Source organism: Mus musculus, chromosome 14 (genome assembly GCF_000001635.26).
Source record: "Mus musculus strain C57BL/6J chromosome 14, GRCm38.p6 C57BL/6J".
NCBI classification, from domain to species: Eukaryota; Metazoa; Chordata; class Mammalia; order Rodentia; family Muridae; genus Mus; species Mus musculus.
Genome location: NC_000080.6, coordinates 73497608 through 73518771, shown reverse-complemented (window position 1 = coordinate 73518771; position 21164 = coordinate 73497608). Strand labels below are relative to the sequence as shown.

The 21164-nt window shown below is 45.2% G+C and overlaps 1 protein-coding gene across 1 annotated transcript; it reads right to left on the bottom strand.

Annotated features, from left to right (window-relative positions):
- Positions 1-226: 226 nt before the first annotated feature.
- Positions 227-8723, bottom strand: Med4 (mediator complex subunit 4). Its single transcript, NM_026119.3, has 7 exons — positions 8587-8723; positions 7551-7617; positions 4797-4967; positions 3425-3482; positions 2050-2136; positions 1434-1565; positions 227-878 (listed from the first exon to the last, which is right to left on the bottom strand). Exons 1-7 carry the CDS (start codon positions 8709-8711, stop codon positions 706-708), a joined length of 813 nt encoding a protein of 270 aa, NP_080395.1. The 5' UTR covers positions 8712-8723; the 3' UTR covers positions 227-705.
- Positions 8724-21164: the final 12441 nt, after the last annotated feature.

Sequence of the window (21164 nt, the reverse complement as noted above, 5' to 3'; positions counted from 1 at the left end):
TTTTTTTCCCCAGACAGGGTTTCTCTGTACTCCTAGAACTTGCTTTGTAGACAAAGTTGGCCCCAAACTCAGATCTGCCTACCTACCTCTGCCTCCTGAGTGCTGGATTAAAGGCATGTGCCACCACTGCCCAGCTCAAATTCAACTGGATTTAAATGTTTCCTTCCTACACTGAAGGTGTACCTAAATTTTAAAAATATTTTTTAAAAAATTGAAAAAAATTAAATACAAACAAAACCAAGTTTATTTACACAAATTACAGTATTTACCACATATATATATTGAGTTGTTCAAGTGAGCACTTCTGAAGTATCACACAGCGCTCCGATGCCTGTTCTTATCTCTGTTACCCTGGTGGCTCAGCTCATTCTGTAGCTCAAGGCGGCCCGACACTCACAGCAATCCCTCAGCCTCCCAGGTGCTGGGACTATAGGTGTGAGCCACCACGTCTGGCTCAGTGCTCTTTCTAAGTATGCTCCATGAGTTGTGTGAGTTCCTCTTCAGTCTCATGCCAGGGCTGCTATGTACAACCAAACACTACAGTAATTCTGACTAATCCTCAAACATTGTGTAACAGATAGAAAACCAGGGGCTCGGGCTCTAGGAAGAAAACCCGCTGATTTTCATGGGCTCCTTAGGTCTGTGCTTTTCTTTCCCCCTTGACAGAACTCTGCCGCACTGGAGTCTGTGCATGCCACACCTTTCTCAGTCAGAGTCGCTACTGCTGCTCGAAGAGTCTGTTGACATAACCTCAACATCATCTTCATTTTCTTTGTTGTGCCCAGGAGGCTCCAACAGAAAGTCACTGCTGTGATTTGGTGGCAGCATGTTCACAGACATGTCATTTGACTGCCATGGGTACTGCGGAGCAAGGACATCTGGAGAAAAGAGGCACATGGGATTAGTCCTACTTGTGATCAGCCTACTCAAATCCCCTCCCTCTATGCAAGTACCTTAATTCTATCTACCCACCCACCTACCTTGTAGTACCAAGGATCTAACAAGGTTAGGGATTCGCAATGCTAAACACAAATAAGCAGATTCCCAAATCCACACTTTAACACAGTGTGGCCCATGGCTACAATGGGCTTCAGAAAGCACAGTCCCCACTATGTCCTCTCCTTAGGAAGGTTCTTCCACATTAAAACACAGCACCTACAAAATGTGCTTATTCTATTTGGGGGCATGCCTCTCAACTGCAAAAATGCTCTTCAGAGTGGTCACGACAGGGGAAGGCCAGGCCTGGGGAGGGTGCCAGGAAATAGATGCACATGAGGGACATAGGGGCTTAGGTCAGTGTCCTGTGCATCACTGCAGGGTCTTTGGATGACAAACTGGCAGGGAACCTGTGTAACAGATCTTGATGTCCACTACCAGACAGTGCCTCACGGGCACCTCTGTCTGCTTAAAAACACCCATCCAGTTGGCATTACCTGGCAGTCTACCTGCTGCAAGGGCATCTCCCGGGAGGTGACCATTCACACCACTGGTGGAAGGATTGTTCATCTGACCCAACAATCCACTTCTCATCTCTAAATCGGTTGGGTATGGCCTCCGAGGGTCTCCTAAAACAGTAAAGACAGCTTTTAACTCAGGCTTTCAAAAAGCATTTATATGTTCTTGAAGAATGAGCTGCCCTTAGTTCACACTAAAAGACGCAAGTGCTTTGTGAGCCTCAAGCCTGCAGTCCTGCCTCGGCCTCTTCAGTACCTGCCTTTGCAGTATATACTGCCACACACTGCCTGAAGCTACAGTGGAAATCCTTAAGCTGGGCACGGTGGCACGTACCTTTAAGGCAGAGTGAGGCAGAACTCTGACTTCTCTTCCCAGGCCAGCCTGGTCTACAAAATGAGTCCCCGGACAGCCAGGGCTACACAGTAAGGGTAGAAGGGTAGAAGAGGGTAACACCTGACATTCCTTCCAACACTGAAGAAAATGCCTTTGTTAGCAGATGTTACTCTAGATGAGTACATTCTACGTTAAATGATCTTATTTAGATACCTCAGTCCTTTCAAACCTGCATTCATCTGATGTAAGAAGCTCTGTTACCTGGAACCCAAGTCAGTGGAGCACAGACAGCATTGCTTGCACTAATCCTGTGCGCATATTTAATGATTTCTTCAGAGGAGATAGCACCTGAGTTGAGAAAATAGAACAGTTCAGATCATTAAACACAAGTTTAGAAGAGCATACATACACACACCATATTTAATTTCAAACTATCAGGAAATAGGATCATCTAAGCTGTCCATCTCCCAAACACCTGCACATACACAAAAACTGTTATAAATACATTTCTGAACCTTGGAACCAAGATACCCACCCAGCAAAGTCGGCTAACGTAAATTTAAGGCCAGCGTGATAATGCTCAGTCATCTCGATTACTAGCCGCCATCAAGTGCAGAGTCTTCTGAATGCCACAGTGAGGGACAGTAAACCAAGGGGAGCGCTTTTCATTCCAGCAGCATCCAAGCTGCTGACCCTACAGTCTGCAGCCTCTGTGTGACTCCCAAGGAAGAGGCTCTAGCAGATTGTGCGCCAGACAGTCATAGCTTTCCATTCTATAAATTTTAGACCTGTTTCAAAAAGCACTAAGGAGTTCTAACCACCCCTGAGCAATGGACTCAGCCTCCTCTCCTAGAGACTTGCTTCTGCTACAGAAGCCCACCCGTCTCTCAGAGAATATGAGCTGTTTTCCTGAATGTAACAATCAGAAAATAGACTCCATACTGGCAAGCAGAGAACAAATCAGAGATGGAGAAATGGCTAAATGTAAACCAAATGCACAAAGTATTAAAGTGAAACAGCTGTAATTTCACTCTTGGTATAAAGACCAACTAGACCATGTAAGGCTTTTAAGTGGGCAGGAGGCAGGCAGGCAGGCAGGCAGGCAGGCACAGTGTACTAGCTGATGGTCTCTGACTCTAGTGTTTCCTTCTCAGTTTAGCTGTGTGGTTCCCAACATTGTTTCCTCCTAGCATTCAAGATCCAACTTCAATTTTGCTTCTCCTTCTTTCTCAACACTTCTGTAAACCAGTGTCCTCACTATACACCTGAGATAAAGCCCCATCCGCTTCTCTCATTGGTTATAAACTAACGGAGGGTTGTGAGCTACGTGTACCCTCTTCAGGATGCAAGAACACATCACACGCTACACTGAGTAACTACTGAGCATCCTCCCAACAGCCCGACTGGAGTAGTTTTTAGTTTTATCAACTAAATATTTTATTTTCATGTGCATTGATATGAGAATGTGTGCATGTGTGTGTGAAAGCATGTGAGTGTGGGCACGTACACAGCTTATGCGGTTCTAGGGATCACACATGAACAAACTTTTTACCCACTGCATCTTCTCCCCAGCCCTTATCAGCATCCTAAGACATGGGCTTATATTTCAGCCAGGCAGCCTTCCCATGGTACCAACCTTTTCTTGCTTTCTCTATTGACTTGAGTTTTTCCTTTGCCTGGTAAACAGCTGTTGCCTAATTTGAACAAATTTAAAATACAAATTATTCTTCACTATATCATGCACAGTTTTTAGATACACAAGGTTACTCACCTACAGAAACAATAACAAGACTTAGAAATCCCTGAAATTTATCAGTCGTCTTTCTGAAGCACCACTTAATCTCATTTATATCACATTAAATATCACTTATAGTTAATGAGAGAAATGTATTCACAACTCAGCCTCCTGTTGATAAATAGCTGTTAGAAAGCCATGGCCGTGCAGGGAGGGAATGCCGGGGTGAAGGGTTCCGTGGGGATTAGGACGGGAGGAGAGAAGATGAGGGCTACAAGCAGAAAGTCCTCTTGGAACTACAACACACCAGCCCTGCCTAGAGAGACAACAACAACAACACTGGATGTGCACTGTGCTACTGTAAAACAAAGGCAAATTTTCCTTTTTCTACTTTCTGTATTTTCTGGTAAGTAAATATTTCTTTCACTAGGAAAAAAAAAATTTTTTAAAGCATTTACTTAAAAATCCAAACAAAAACCCCAAAGTATTCACCTGTGATGGTTCCTTCTTATGGGCAAAACACATGCACATAAAACCGTTTATTTTACAAACAGAAATGTTTTAAATAATAGAAAACAAAGGAACACCTAATACAGAGCCTTGATTGATAACTTACCAACTTAAGATGGAAGAGCAGATAGATTAATGAAATTTTAAATATTCTGTGAAACTAGTACATGTTTATTGACCCAAAATATTTCACAAACTAGACAGTTTGATTACTTATATCAAACCTTAATTAGGTCAAAAGTACAATTCCCTTCCAATTTCTATAAAGCATTTAAATAAAATATATAGCACAAAAATAATATAGGCTATCTGAAAATAAATGGGAGGGTGGTCACTGAACCATGGGTAGGATGAGGCAGGAGGATAGCCACCAAGTTTGAGTTTGCAATTGGCATAAAGTCCTATCTAGCCAACTAAAAGGGGTGGGGGGCTAGGAAGGTAGTTCACTGGTTAAGAGCACAGACTGATCTTCCAGAGGACCCAGCAACTACATGTGGCTCACAAAACTGTCTGTAACTCCAGTTCCAGGGGATCTGATGTCCTCTTCTGGCCTCTATAGGCACCAGGCACACATATGATATGATATACATGCGTACATTCAAGCAAAACTCTGATGCACATAAAGTAAAATAAAAACAACCTTAAAAATGGCAGCTCCCCCCCCCCCCACACCCTGCGCTCGAGCACACACACAAACTAAGATAACAGACCCCTCAGAAGAGAATGAAGCAGCTCCCTCTCTCAGGACCATCCATCAACTCACCAGGATCTGCTCGGCCTCTTTCAGCTGTTTCTGCAGCTGCTGAATATCACTGTCTCTCTTCTCTACTTCTTTCTCTAAAGCCTGCATTTCGTGGTGAACTTTTCCCTGATTAAGTGCTAATTTCATTAGTTCTTGGAAGTCCCCATCTCGGTGAATTAGCAACTCCAAGACCTGTAGAGTAACAGTTGATTCCATCAGACAACAGGATTATCAAGGCTACCACCAGGAGATAATCTATAATTGAATTGGCTAGGTTTATACATTTTAACACCTTGAAATATTCTTAATCAGCATGCCATTTGTGGTTATTTTGGGAAACAGTCTTAATACCAAGAAGTGCCATTCATTCTGCTCCTCTTCCATAAAGAACAAATCTTTCAGCAGTAGTACCATGCCAAATTTCAGATTTGTTCACCTTCCAAGGATAAAATTTTTAAATTTATCCTTAACATACAATGGAACTAAAAAACAAACAATCAAACAAAAAAACCTCCTCTAAAATCTAATGCTTTCAGGCGGCAAGTTTAACAGGCAGTAAGAGACTTAAAAACTTTGAAATGTAATTGCACTGATATATTAGAAGCTATATGACACCCAGTACTGCTTAGAATGCAGGTAGTCTGAAGAATGAGGTGGTTAAAAACACAGTACAATTGAATAGATGGTATACAGATATGGCAAAAGGCCACAAAGGTTAATACCCAACAGGAGCCTGGGGTTCAGTTTGCAGCCCTTCATTTGCTAGTAGTACGACATAGGAAAAATCACTGCCTTGCATGAGCCCATTTTTCTCCTCTAGCGAGAAAGATTCACTAATAACAGCATTTATTAAATAGTGTTAGTACAGGCCAGGCTGTTCTCAAGACTCGTGACATAATGCATGTTATAACACAAGAGCTCAGCAGGCCAGGCATGGTGACACCTGTAACCCCAGCACTGAGGTAAACGCAGGAGAATCACTGAGTTCAGGGCAAGCCTAGGCTACATAAAAACTCATCTTAAAAAAAAAGACAAGGAGCTGGATAGTGGTGGTGGAGTACAACACACACCCCTTAATTTAAATCCACTATTTTTCATAGGTTTTAATAATTATCATTACTGTTAACATAAAGATAGTGAAATCTTAAAGATAAGGAGGCAGGATGGCGGTTCCCAAAGGGTGCAGGTGTGAGATATGACACTGGAAAAATACACTTGGATCTGGGCCTGGGTGGCAGCTCCCTGTTATCTGCACCATCAGGGAGCTCTCAGCACTACTCCCAATAGGCCACCCAGTGCCACCATTGGCAGCAGCCAGCTCGCCTGCACACACTCCTCCAGAGCCAGCTCCACTGTGCTGCCCAGTCAAGGGACTGGGCCAGCTCTCCTGCTCTCACACCCTAAGGGCTGGCTCACCCATACCTTCACCATCAGCTCTAGCTCAGGTGGTGCAGACCCACCCTCCTGAGTGCTACAGCTAGGGAGTGGGCAAGGCTAAGTCTCCTATATTCATGCCTTGGGGCCGACTCTCCAGACTACCACAGATGACAGGGGAAGAGGGGGAGGGCATCACCCCTGCACCCACACCACCTCATAACAGACAAGTGGCAGGGCCCACTCTCCAAAGTGCTGCAGGCAGCAAGGGGCAGGGCCAGCTCTCTCAACTACTGTAGGTGGTAAGGGGCATTCCCCCCCACACCCAGGAAACCTCACAGTAGATGAATGGCTGGGCCAGCTCGGGGCTGGGTCACCTATGCTCCCCCACCCAGGGACAGCTCTACTGTGCCGTCCTGGTGAGGTGCGGCGTCAATTCTCCTAAGCGCTGTAGCCATCAGGAAGCAGGGCAGCTCACCCACTCTTATGACCCTGTGGTGACCAGAGTATGTTTTAGAGTATCCAAGGCTACATACAAAGAGAAACCTTGTCTTGAACACTACCCCTCCACACACACACACACACACACACACACTCCAAAAAGAGAAAGGAAGAAAGCACAGGGAAGGAAAGGAAAGAGAATGGATGAACAGTATACATAGCGTGTAAGAGTGAGAGGATCTTTGATTTCCATTCAAGTTTCACGGGGATAAAGCAGCAACATACAGGTGTTTATAATAACAACTTCCTCCCAGCATTCTATCTTTGTCTCCATTTTGTAAGGTTGTGTTGATTAACTCAAAAGTAAGGAATAAAATTTGTATCCAGACCAGGAAGAACGTCAACTCACAGCGATGTGTCTCCCTGGGACACTCCGGTGCTGGGATTTAAGGTGTGAGCCACTATGTATGGCTGGGAACTTTCATAGGCACTGTGTTACATAAGTGCTATAAAGAAAAGTATCAATGTGCCGGGCACACTGACACGGACCTTTATTAATCCCAGAACTCGGAGGCAGAGGCAGGCCAAGGGCTGTGGGTTTGAGACCAGCCTGGTCTACGGAATTACAGAACAGGCAGTGAGACAATCTCAGAAAAACCCAAAAATAAAATAATGCTTTTTTTTTTTTTTTTTTAAGTATCAACTTAAAAGACTTCAAGAAGCATCCCTACTCTCACACAAAATAAATATGAACTTTCAAACATTAACTTATCTCTCTTATTTTTTTTTCAAGAAAGGGTTTATCTGTGCTGGCTGCCCTAGAACTCCCTCTGTAGACCTGGAAGTCAGAGATCCACCTGCCACTCCCCCACAAGTGGTGGGATTGAAGGTGCGAGCCACCACTGCCCGGCATTAATAACTTTTTAATAAAAAACAAACAAACAACAACAAAAAGTTTACCTGGTTTTCCTCTTCCAGCTGTAATAGCTTCTGATTTCTTGAAATTGCAAGCATTTCTATGAGTTCCCTAAAAGAAAAACACCCATCACGGTATGGTGATACTTGCCTGTAAACTCAGTGTTTGGGAGGACTCAGACCAGCCTCAGATATCTAGTGAAACCTTTTCATAACACAGTAGAAACACAAAAGAAACTGTTTAAATTGCTCCCTGCCCCAACCGATTGTTGGGTTTATGGTCCTCCTAACATGCTGGACTCTCATGGTGACTACAAACACTTCAGCATTCGCTGGCTAACTGCACGTGATAAAGACTCAGCTGTGATTTACAAGAAAACCTCCTGACTCAACTATGTAGGTCTGTAGGCCAATAGTGCTGCCATTTGTGTAAATTATGTTTTCTTGTAAGACGGTGGCCATGGCTGCCTTCCCTTGATAAGACTTCAACTGATAGATTTAAGACTATCACGACGATGTGGAGTGTGACATCCAATTTACTCTATCTCGGCCACACACCAGCCAACCCCACTGTGCCCTGCCTGATGTTTCCAGGCTTTTTCAGATGATGGGCTATCTATCAGACGCCTAACAAATCTGATTTGACTAGCAGCCCATTTCTTGGGGACGTGTGCCCTGCTACCACCAGAATAGGAATCCCATCGGTGGACTGCAGGAGGCTGCGGCTCAACCCTTAGAAATCTGGTCCATAGCGTTTTAACACATTTGTCTCTCCTGTCACCCTGGGCTCCTTCGTGTTGGCATCTAGCCTCCCCTTGACTACTGGGGGGAAGCGTGCTTTTAAATGTCTGTTGCGTGTCAATGACTGAGGGGGCTCGGATCTGCCCCTCTTACCGGCTACTAAAGTTTTGACTGCCTTGGTTTCCAGGTCATGTGACTGAGATGTCCCCTTGGCGGGGAAATGCGGCCCAAAGCCCCCGAAGGCCCTAGACCCCACGTCCAACGGAGCCTCCCAAGCCCGCCTACCCAAGTCAGCGCCCACAGCCGAGCCGGCCGGAGCAGGCTCCCGGGCCGCGGTTACCTCGACAAGACCTCCAGATCTTCCAGCGCAGACAGAAGCCGCTCTCGCGTACTGCCAAGGCCGGCCATTCCCGAAACGCCTCCCATCCGCTCCTTTTCCTTCTCACCACTTGAAGAAGCCGCCATCGCCCCGCTGACCACCAGCCGTCGCATGCGCAGTGTGAGCTAGCCACAGGAGGGGCGGAACCGGAAGAAGGAAAGAAGAGTAATAGAGGTCGGGACGGAGAGGTCCGGCTAGAGCGCCGCCTATGTGCCTGGAGGTGCACTACAGTTCTAGCGCCATCTACAGGGCAAAGGAGGGCTTGTGACTCGTTCCAATCTGACATGCTCCAACCGGACCCAGGATGAGAGATGCAGTTCCCAGTCTCCTGGGTTTTATTTCCTCAGCATCAGTGGAAGGCTTCTAACAAAAGATTTTTTTTTTAAACTGGGGAAATTACATAATTATTAACTTCTATTTTGTCTGTATTCCGATAAAATCCCAGCCATCAAGTTTGGTCTCTCGTGAAGTTGTAGTAAACTTAGAGCAGGAAGTAAAATCTTTTCTTCCCTCCCCATTCCGTTGTTTGGTAGCAAAATACATATAATTGGCCTATAGACCAGGCTGGTCTCGAACTCAAGAGATCTGCCTGCATCTCGAGTCCTGGGGTTAAAGGGGTGTACCACCATGCCCCGCTACTAAAATTCAGTATCTTAACCATTGTATGTGTAGGGTTCACTGCCACTAAATTGCTGTTAAGCAAGGCAGTTGTGAGGCATGCCTTTAATCCCAACACTCAAGGAAGCAGAGGCAGGCAGATCTCCTGAGTTAGAGACTAGCCTGGTCACAGAGTGACTTCCAGGACAGCCAGGGTTACACAGAGAAACCTCGTCTCAAAACAAAACAAACAAACAAAAAATTGCGGCTAAATAACATCCCCAAAACTCTTCAACTTGTAAAATGTAAAAAAGGTGTGCTCATGAAGGTCTGACTTCCCGTTCCTGAAAACCACACTGTACTTTCTGTTTGTCTGGCTATTCTATGCATTTTGAATGAGTAGAATCACATGTTCTAGTTTGGGGCTTGGGGGTTTGCTTGTTATTATTTTTTGGTTTTGGGGGATTTGGGCTTTGTTTGGTTGGCTTGCTTTCTTTCTTTCTTTCTTTCTTTCTTTCTTTCTTTCTTTCCTTCTTTTCAGACCGAATCTTGTTGTGTAAACTAGTCCTAAACTAAGAAGGAACTCACTTTCTCATTACAGCCTACTGAATGCTGAGCCCCTATAGCAGGCTGATTCATTTAGCATAATGCTATCATGGTTCATGTACATTGGAATAGGTGCCAGAATACCCCTCCCTTGAAGTCTGAATAATACTTCCTGTATGTGCTAACCGTACCCCCTATCAGATGGCATTTAGCTGGGTTACCTTCTTGGTTTTCGGAACTCATCTTTAGGCCTGTATATCTTCCAACAAACTGCTCTGCTCTTTATTCAAGGTGACTGTTGAAATGAATGAATCAATAGTGTAAACTGTCATTCAAGAAAATAGTGTAGGGCTAGAGAGATGGCTCAGAGGTTAAGAGCACTAACTGCTCTTCCAAAGGTCCTGAGTTCAAATCCCAGCAACCACATGGTGGTTCACAACCATCCATAATGAGATCTGATGCCCTCTTCTGGTGTGTCTGAAAACAGCTACAGTGTACTCACATATAATAAATAAACAAATCTCTAAAAAAAAAAGAAAGAAAGAAAGAAAGAAAGAAAAGAAAAGAAAAAAAGAAGAGAAAAGAAAAGAAGAGAAGAGAAAAGAAAAGAAAAGAAAAGAAAAGAAAAGAAAAGAAAAGAAAAGAAAAGAAAAGAAAAGAAAAGAAAAGAAAAAGAAAATAGTGTAAATCATCTGCAAAGCACCTAATTCCAAGGCAGGCCTGGGTGTCAACACTGAAGCTGCACCTCCTCCCACTCCTGCAGAGATCAACACAGCAGGGAACTTTCCCTACCTAGGCTCCAGTTATTGGCAGTGGGGACTCCATGCTGAGTCATGTTGCTGTTATCAAAAATAAGGTGCCATTCACAGGCAGTGGTCATGACTGTGTGCTGTCTTCATTTCAGGTCTAGTCCTGCCCACTGTCCTGTGGAGTCCGACTCAAGAACTCCAGAGCTGGCAATCCCCGGGGAGACTCATGTTTATAAATCCACTCATAAGCAAAGCTGTGTAATTCGGAATGTCAATGAAAAAAGAATGGTGCGGAGCGCATTTCCCCATAAAGAAACCTACAGGAAAGCCCGTGACCGCAATAGTTGTTTGGTGAACTTGAATTAGAACAAATGAGGGGAGGTTCCACACTTGGTGCAGCCTCGAGACTGTGTGTCTCCAGAGTGTGGGGAGATCTGTGTTAGAGATCAGAACATTTGTGCTCACGAGACAGGGTGCCTCCTTCCTTATACAGTGCAAGGGACGCACGGATTGCTTTTGTTTTCTGCCCTTCCCCTATCTCTTTGGTCCCTTCCTGTGAGCACATCAATCAACAGACATCATAATGAATTTTATTTATAAACGGGGGGGGGGGGGGGGGGAGCGCCTAACAAAAACATACAAAAGTTTAACCCCATTGCCTCCAGAGCCTCACGTTCTACCACGTGCAGCTCCATGGAGGGAATTACTTTCACCGTTTGCTCCCCAATTTTAAGATGCCATACATATACCCTGTGGTTTTACTGGATTCCTTTATGAACGTATTTCTTTCCTACGATGATGAATCAAGATTCCACGGCTCACCAACGCCCCGCCCCCTTTCCTCTGTCACCGTAGGATGACGTATTCTATGATATCCAGGATGCGCACACGCTCCACTGTTATTTGCATGTTTCTATGTGGTTATCACTCGCATCAGAGATCCAACACAAAGCTCTGCAGAGATTTCTACAGAGAAGACTTTCAAAAGACAGATATGTAGTTCTGCTCGATGAAAACTTTTCTTCGTTATACATTTATGATTTTTTAAAATTTTTTTTTTGAGACAAGATCTCAACTACATAACTTTGGCTGCCCTAGAATTTTCTTTGTAGACCAGGCTGACCTAGCCCTCTGCCTCTGCCTGCCATGATATTAAAAATGTGCCCCACCGTGCTCAGCTGTATTAGTCTTACCGTGGATAAAAAGGTGTGAAAGTTTGAAGACAGGTCCTTCAAGGGGGTGATTAAGTTAATTGGGGGTTATTAGGGTGGGGGCCCTGTCTAATCTGACTGGGACCCAGGGAGAGTCGGAGATGTGCCAGAGATATGAGAAAAGGCCTTGGGAGGACACAGTGAGGTAGCTTTCCTCAGAGGGAAACCAGGTCTGCCTGCTCCAGGCTCCTTGGACTGAGCCACTGATCTCCAAAAAAGTGGAACTGTGGGAGCAGCCCCAGAGGCTCACGCGGAGGGCTTGCATGTCAGTCAGCATCTACAGAGCTCAAGGAGCTGCACTGCCTCACACTGGTAAGGCTCACTGAAGCCAGGGCCTTCTCAAGATCAGGCAAGCACTCACCACTGAGCTACATTCCCAGGCCTTCTCCTCATCTTGATATGTGTTGCTGTCTTGTCAAGACTTCAAGCTGGGCTATGTACAGCTTTGCCCGCTACAAAACCCTGAATCTCCAATGACCCCAACTGAGACTGCATAATCAGTCTATGTCCCTGCTCTAAATCCTCCCCACATCCTGGCGTCAGTTCACATCCCTGCCTGTCTCCAAGCAGCTGGCCGCATCTCCTTGGCCCTCCCCTCGAAACTTAGGATCTTGCTTCACTCTGTGCGCTAAGAAAGGAGGCAAAATCAGAAGAAAGAGCTTCCATAGTCTGCCTCCGTTGTATGCAACCATCCTCCTCCCCACTCACATCGCACCACACACAAGCAACGGGCAATAGTGCAGAGGAGTGAAGCTTTTAGGAGGAGAGACAGAGCCCTAGTGAATGAATTATCTTGGTTAGTTACAGGGAAGTGCCCCCTTCCCTCGGGCAGGCACGCCCTTCTGCTCTGTTGTCCTGGGATAAGGCAGCAGGAAGGCCCTCACCACACACAACCCTGAGGTCCCAGACTTTTCAGCCTCAAGAACCAGAAGATAAAGAACAACTTTCAGGAGTTGGTTCTCTCCTTCCACTGGGTTCTGGGGACTGAACTCAGGTCTTCGAGCTTGGCAACAAACACCTTTCTCATCCAGCCAAATTTCTGTTCTACATACATTGTCCGGTGCGGGATGTTCTGTTATAGGAGCACAGGGTGGCCCAAGACACTCTTCCAGCTCCCCAGGCTAGCCCCTAGCATATCTGTACACCAGTGTTGTACTCAGAAATTCTGCTTCCCCCACTCCCACTCCACTGTGTGGGACTACTGCACAATGAAGTAGTGAGCAAAGTGGGCACTAATAAATATCAGATTTACCATTGATAGGAATGCAGAAATCACCAGAGAATGATACAAAGGGGAATTAAAGACACTAAAAGCAATACAAACTATTACAGCTTGCCTGTAAGGAAGAAAGTAATAAAAAGCTAGTTTTCAGTATTTTACCTTCCCATATTTCTCACCATACTTTAAAACCGATCCCGGAATGTGAAACATCGTCAACTAATGATAGACTAGTTCAATTTCCACGCTGGGCACTGCTGTGGAAACTGGCAGACATTATTCTATCACCTGCTTCTGCTCTGGAAAACTCTTTTCCCTGGCCATTTCCCAAATTAAGTTTCCAGGCTCCTGTTGAAGATCAAGGGTGAGGTGGAGGAGCAGAAGTAGGCATGCCTCTCCCAGGAGCTCAGTATCAAGGGAAGGAATCCAGGCCTACAACATTCATTAGCTCCGTTCTCCAAGAAGCAAAAAGCTCTGACACTCTACCTGGATGCATGGGCCTCAGAGCCTCTAATCTTGGGGAGAAATATATCTACTAACATCAAGCTTCAGTTTGTGCTTACCCAGGGATGAACCCCTGTAGTAGGAATGGCCCCCTCTATGCAAACACCAGGCTGCACAGGTAAAGCCAATAAAGGAAGATACCTGCATCCTCTTCTGGCCTCTGAGTGAATGCTCACAAATGCACACACACACACACACACACACACACACACACACAGAGAGAGAGAGAGAGAGAGAGAGAGAGAGAGAGAGAGAGAGAGAGAGAGAGAGAGAAGGGGAATGGGGGAGACAGACAGACACAGACACACAGAGAAAATACTTAGGGAGGGTAAAGACAGAAAGCATTAAGGTAGAAGTGCCCTGGGTTTAGTGTTAGAGAATGGAACAGAGAGGACCAGAGAAAGAGATAACTCAGCCAAAGAGACAGAGCACTCCACCATCATCCTTTCTTGTTTGTCTTTAAGAAAACATCTTACTGTACAGCCTCGCTGTCCTGGTACTCACCACTGTGTAAATCCAGCTGGCACCAGGCCTGTGGCAAATCTCTAACTTCAAATGTGGGAGTCATCAACTTCTTCATTTAAATGTGTAGCAAAAAGAGCCTTGCCAGATGTGGCTCCTACGTCTTGGCCTTCCCACCTTCAAGGGTATCGCATTTCTGTTTATTATGGCAATCCAGCCTAAGGTATTCTCTGATGGTAGCACAGAGTGATTGGAGATGGTCTCTACTGGCTCAGTGTCTTCAAGAACCTTCTGAATTTAAGGACCCATGGTAGAGACTAATTGCTCTTAGCAGCCATCAGTCAACAAATTAATGTTGCTAAAGTACAGTCAATTACCTAGTACAAATGTAGTTCACTGCCATCTGAATTGCCTTGGCCAAATTCTAACTCATGGCTTTCAACAGAATAATTATTTTTGCTCTTTTCTTCCTAATGTTAAGACACAGAAGGATGACGGAAAAGAGGGAAAAAGAAAAAGAAAAGAATGGGGGAAGAAGGAAGAGGAAAAGAAGGAGGAAGCAAGCGAGGGAGGACAGAAGAGGGAGTTAAAATGGGAATGGAGAGGAAACAAAGATTTAAAGAGAAAGAAAGAAGAACAATTATCCCAGCATGGCTAACTCGGACTTGCGAGGCTGAGTCGGAAGGCTGGAAATTTAAGACCTAACGAAACTCTATATTCTGAGACATATCTATAGCAAGTTCATGCCTGCCTGGGAGATCTAATGAGACCCTCAAGAAAAGAGGCTGTGGAGCTAGGGCAGCAGTACAGAGGTGGTGTGCTTGCCTACTACATGGGAGACTCTGGGTCTAACCCTCAGCACCACAAAAAGAAATTACACAGAACTTGTTTTCCACAGACTAAGATGTTTAAATTGGTCTTCCGATATGCTGCCCCGGCCCTTTAACCTTTGAACAGTTTGTCCTACACCTAAGGACATGCTTAGCATTTTTTGTCATCACGAGACTCATCTCGAATCTTCTGTGAAGGTCAGTTTTACATTCATTTCAACCTTTGTTTTCTTCCCGATCAAAATATTTGCTTTGGCTGTGCTATGTGTGAGAGTTCCCAGAAACGTTTCCTTCAGCTGTTGGTAAGTTCGTGAGCATCCTGTCTTTCACTCTGGGAAGACAATTCAGAAAAGATTGGCTGTAATCTCTTTGTTTTCCGTTTCCTTGCATTTCAAACCAGTTTGCTTTTGCCCGTGAGCCCTCACGTGGTAAGACAGATGCTTGATAAATGCATAGTAATTTGATTTAATTCCTGAAGCATTTGATGAGCTTAAACAATATAGTTATATTGGCACAGTTTGCCTCGAATTTCCTTAACCTTGGGTCTGAATGTTTATCACAATCCAGAAAGAACTATATGGCCCTGTGCACAAATGAGTCACTGTACTCTACCCACAAAGGCTTGGAGATAAACATAGCTTAGTGCCAGCAAGTGCAGAACTGTATCCACCCCGAGACCCCCACATTGCCGTCCATTGTGTCTTCCCGAAAAATGCATTGTGATTTCCAAATTTCCATTAACTGTCAGATGCACCCAAAGGTGCACTCTCTGCCCAGATTTGTATCATTAAAGGCACAAAGGTGAATTTACTGCTAAATGTTTGAGTAAAAGCAACGAGGTTAAAGGAGGCCTCTTGGTCCTTGTTTCTGTGGAACAGTGGGCTCTTTGTCCTTTCAGAGCCTCTGGGGCTTGGCCCCCGGCCTCTTCTTGGATAACATGTTGCTCTTCGTCTTGCTGGACAGCTGCCAGGTCTAGTTCTCACCCCCCCCCTCCCCCAATAAGTTATTCCCTTTGGGCAGTCCCAATGCAGACATGCATACAGTGACTCCCTGTCCTCAGAAGTCAGGCTTCCAGAACATTCCCTGCCCATTTTGTGAATCTAATACCTGATATAAAATTTCTAATTACAGGCACTCAATTCTCTCTCCTAGGAGATCTGAAGCTTCAAAGGCTGCTGGTTGCCAGACCTTTTCTTCTCCCTGGAAAGCCCTTGCCAAATGGCCACATTTCACTCTGTCTGATCCAGGCTTTTTATCTGTTCTCAAGCAGACAAGGGCAAAACGCTTCATCTGCCGGCTGCTCAGGCAATCCACTTCCAGGATCTGCGTGTGCACACTCCCGACATACCAGTGTGTTGTGCAAATCACTGCAGAGCTATTTCTCAGGCTCCGGCCAAACCACTGAGATGCTTCTCAAACAAACAAACAAAAAAAAAAACAAACAAAAAATCCTTACAATTTCAAAGAGCGTTGGCACAAGTGAATTCTAGAAGTGTCAGCGGCTTTTCCCTATGGATGTATATCGAACTCACAGAGCAGTGGATGCAAGGTTCAAGATGAAAAGGGATGAAGTTAGGAGGTGCAAATATCGTTTCACAAGAGAGAATTCTGACACATGCATATTTAAATGTTTGCAAAAAAAAAAAAAAAAAAAAGCTTTTTGGCTTAGGTTGTTCTAGGGTGCTGATCAGAAACTTTAGATTCTCAGAAAAAGTGAAGAGTCTATCCAGGCTCTATCACCAAGGACTACGAAATGGCCAAAGTCCAAAGAGTCTAAAACTCTGACCTATCCTGCCTATTTTGGGTGATAATGGATATGTTTGGGTTCCTGTATGGCAGGTCCTGCCAGGAGCCTGAGTAGGTTCAAGGTGGCCCCAAGAAATGCAAGGCAAGAAAGGCAGCCATCAGAGCTGTCTCGGCCTGAATCATCAGGAGAAAGGGTCAAAGGCAAAGGTAGAGAGAAGGGTCCTGGGAAATCTCCTGGGCGGGGCGAACAAACCACTCTGGAGCCTCTGTTGATAGATGTTAGGCTGGATAATTTCCTGCTCTGCATTTCTCTTTGGAAACTGTAAACAGTGGTATGACATAGAGAGTGAGAGAGTAAGCAAGAGCGTTCAGACAGACCAAAAGCATGTGCACAGGTCTGAGCCCAGGCCCGTCTGCTTGTTTAAACCCCCAGCACAGGCAGGGAGTAGCTGTGATCCCGAGGACACAGCCAGAGACCCTGCTGACACAATGGGAGATGAGCCAAATGATCCCCACCCTCTACAGCTGACTTTCCAATGGGGAGGCAGAGCTTTAACAAGCCAGTATGAGAGAGACAGTTTTAGTTTATGGTAAATATTATAAAGGGGTGAGGGCCGCCTCAAATGGACAGCCACAGAAACTACCTCTAAGGAGGGCAAAGCTTTGGCTACGAACCAAGGGATGAAAACGAGAACTCATAAAAGCTCTGAGACACTAAAAGACAAGAAGGCCTCTGAGGTCTCTGACAAAAATCGACTCACTGTTGGGTTTGGGGTGGAAACCGAGAAAACGCACTTCCGTTCCAGAAGCTTAAAAATGAAAGTCTATTTTCTGGGGGTCAGGGAGTTGGCTAGGTCAGCATCTGAACCATGTCCCTGTAGGGAGACTGTACAACATTTTTAAAGGATGGGAGCACAAAGCAAGGGGGAGCTGGGGAGAGCCGCTGTGTTATTCAACTGTATTTTGACATTATGGGCTAAGCAAGGGAGCACCCGTTGGAGACTGAGCCATATCCAGGGCACCTGACTTCCAGGTCCTTAATTCACTCTCCTAGACATTGGGCCTGGAGCTCAGGGTGATAAGGGGACAAAGGAGCAGGCCAGTGGCATTCAGTTAATTAGGGAATAACAGGCAAATGGTTATATATGTTTTAGAACTTATGCACCATAGTTTATATAACAGCAATAGTCTTTACAAGTCAACAGACAATTGAGAAAGCATTTGTTTGGAGAAGTGGGATAGGTATTCATTCCTAGTCCTGGGAACATGACCTTGTTTGACCCACCAGCAAAATGGAGAAGTTGTCCTTGAGATGTGTGGACTCAGACAACCTGTTTACAACAGAAGATGTTCAGCTACAGGGAAGTCCCCAGCTCCCCTAAGGACTCGGACCTTGAATTTAGTTGGAAAACGAGTTGGCAGTACTTAGAATAAGTTTCTTTTGCTTGTTCTCTACACTCAACCCCAGCTAGGGAGCCATGACAGACCAAAGTACAGATGATGTTTTGTAATGCAGCAGGCTCATGCTCTTAACTCCAATTGGCCAACCCTCAGGGCAGTGTTCACTTAAACTCACCTAACTCATTGCGACTTCTCTTCCTCCATATTCTCCTTCTCCCGGTTCTCCTCTGATCACCAAGTCTGGGAATCTTAAACCCCGCCTACATCTCTTCTGCCCAGCTATTGGATGTCAACATCTTTATTCACCAATTAGAAATAATTTGGAGTCAAGGTCACATAGGGTCTATGGACTCCAGATTTTGGGTTCCCACAATCATCATTACAATAGAAAGCAAGCCCCAAACCTCAACAATGGGATTAGAAAGTCGAATGCTCTAAGGCACAAGTCATGAGGTTCAATGGAGAGTAATTTTGTAAAGATGTTGAAGTGTCTATATTCTGTGCTGGTATCAATGGGAAAGTTCCAAAGTATGTAGAAAATGAGCTGGGAGATGAAGTTAGAGTAGTCATTAGAAGACTCTACACTAACACAGGTACAGTGTGATGACTTGACACAAATGAAGAGAAGACTGATTGCCTCTGTAGCCATGGTGATTGCATCTGGTATTCATGGCATTTGCATCTGTAACCATGGCTTTAAAAAACAAATGTGAAGATTTGTGTATGGTTCTTGTAATCCCAGGGTTGGAAAGGTTGAAACAAGTGGATCCGGAAGTCAAGGCCATCCTTGGCTACTTAGTGAGTTTGAGGCCAGCCAGCCTGGATTAGGAGGAAACAAACAAACATGTGCCAGGGCTATCTATCTATCTATCTATCTATCTATCTATCTATCTATCTATCTATCTATCTATCTCAAGAAGTTGAGCCAGAAAGAATACACAAACTGAAACTGAAAGATGGACAAGCCATGATGGGCTGGGTAAATCAAATGGAGAAAGAAATCAGCCCAGGAATGTGTAGATGTGCTAGCAAGAAGAAAGCTACGGTGAGTACTGTGTAGGGGGGAAGGAGCAGCAGAAAAGAGGCTTGAGTTCGGCCCATGAGGTGGGGCACTAAGCAGCAGTTCCAGGAGCTGACAGAGGTCCCTGGAACCTTCCAGGTTCAGTTTCCATAAGGTTTAATGTTACTGTGTATCCTAGTCAAGAGTTACCACGAGTCTCGTCTGTCTTACTGCCCTGCATAACGGAGTCTCTCTTCTTCTGTGTATAAGCTAACTTGATTTTTTTATTTCAATATAAAAACATGAGTAAAACTGTAATAAAGCCGGATGTGGTGGTACAGGCCTTTAATATCAACACTTGGGAAGCAGAGACAGGCAGATCTCCGAGTTTGAGGCCAGCCTGGTCTACACAGTGAGTTCCAGGACAGCCAAGGCTAAACAAAGAGTCTTTGTCTCAACAATAGCAAAAACCAGCAGCAGCAACAAAAGTGTAACGATTATGTTTTGATCTGTTGAAACAAGGTCTCAATATGTACTCACTATATAGACCAAATTGGCATTGAACTTGGACCAATCCTGCTTCTGCCTCTCAAGTAGATGACTTTATATAAGCCAGTTCTTTGAGAAGTTAATAAAAACAGTTGGTGTGGTGGCGAATGCCTGTCATCCCAGGACTTGGGACGTAGAAGCATAAGAATCAAGAGTTCAAGGTCATCTTCAAATGCACACATGGTAAATTTAAGGCCAGCCTGGTATACATAGACCCTGTTTCAAAAAGAATAAAAAGAGTAATATTGCCCTTGGTGGCCTCCCAGGGATGGAAGGTAAATCACTGCTGCTCAAGACACCATGCACTCCAGACACAAGAAGCAGAACATTTGAGGGGGATCTAAACTACAAGCCTTCTCCCTGGCTTCCGTAGTACCAGAAGGTACCATACCAGCTGCAAAGCAATAAGTGAGGCCTGTGACCCACAACAATGACCAGCTCTGCATGTTACTCCTAAAAGGACAACAGTGGCACTCATATCTTGGCAGCTTAACAGGAGGGAATTTATGCCGAGTACTGGAAATCTTTACAATTACCTGAGGCTGGCAAGCCATGAACCTTAGAGAAGAACCTACTAAAGCCACGTTAGACCAGTGTAATTCCTGATGGTATTCTAAGCAGGCACAGTTGTATCCACGGGTGTGTACACCTTTCACCCTCATCATTTGTAACTTCTCTTTGTAACCGATGAAGATCATCACCACAGAAGCCACAACTGGTCAAGGTACAGAGTGTTAGCAATCAGGCACATCCATGGACAGTTGAGAGTGACTCCGAGACAAACAGGCATCTTTTTACAGCCAGCTTTCTAGGGACCCCCGAGACAAGATGTCATCACTAGCTGTCACCCCCGTCCCATGTACACTTGTGCATGGCCCCATCGCCCCAAGAAAAGTCACGTACTCGGTCATTGGTTGGCCATTCCCTCAGTCACTGCTCCATCCCCCTTGCCTGCATTTGTTGTAGACAGAATAAATTTTGGGTTGAAAGTGTTGTGGGTGGATTAGTGTCACTGGGGTTACTGCCTGGCTACGTAGGGTGGCCTCTTTGGATTTCATATCCGCAATGTAGTGAGTCACAGCTAAGGTCACCCCCACTGATTCTTAGGCATGTCCCTCATCCCAGGTCTCTGTCTCATCCTGGAGATGCCCCCCACCTCCTTATCCCCATCAGTTGCAGATTTCCATTCATTTTATTCATCCATCTCTCTGTCCTTCCCCACACCTGATCCTGAACCCCCATTCCTGTCCGCATCCCTCCTCCCTCCCAGTTCCCTCCCTTCATCTGTCTCGTACGGCTATTTTATTAGAAGGAATTCTAAGTGAGATTCCTCCCTTGGGCTTCCCTTCTTGTTTAGCTTCTTTGAGTCTGTGGAGTGTACCATGGTATCTATATTTTATGACTCATGTCCACTTATAAGTGAGTACATACCATGCATGTCCTCTTCAGACTGGGATACCTCATTCATGGGAGAAGAAGCACCTAGCTACTCAGAGAACTCAAGTGCCAGAGTTGGGGGGGTGGGGATACCCAGGGGGACCTCCACGCACTCAGAACTCAGAGGAGAATGAGAAGGGGAACGATTGTTGGAGGGGTGACTGGAAGGGAGGCAGTGAGCGGCATGTAAAATGAATAAGTAAAAATTTTAATTTAATTATTTAAAAAGTCACATTCTCCCTTCCCCCACTCTCTTCCTTCCTCTCTCTCCCAGAGGCCACCTCTGTA

What these genes read in the sequence shown, in the direction of transcription:
- Med4 (NM_026119.3), bottom strand. Translation starts at nt 8,711, where the DNA reads ATGGCGGCTTCTTCAAGTGGTGAGAAGGAAAAGGAGCGGATGGGAGGC. An exon ending in GATCTGGAGGTCTTGTCGAG is followed by an intron (nt 7,618 to 8,586) that starts GTAACCGCGGCC and finishes TTTTTCTTTTAG; the next exon opens with GGAACTCATAGAAATGCTTG. An exon ending in TCCACTGACTTGGGTTCCAG is followed by an intron (nt 1,566 to 2,049) that starts GTAACAGAGCTT and finishes TTACTGTTTTAG; the next exon opens with GAGACCCTCGGAGGCCATAC.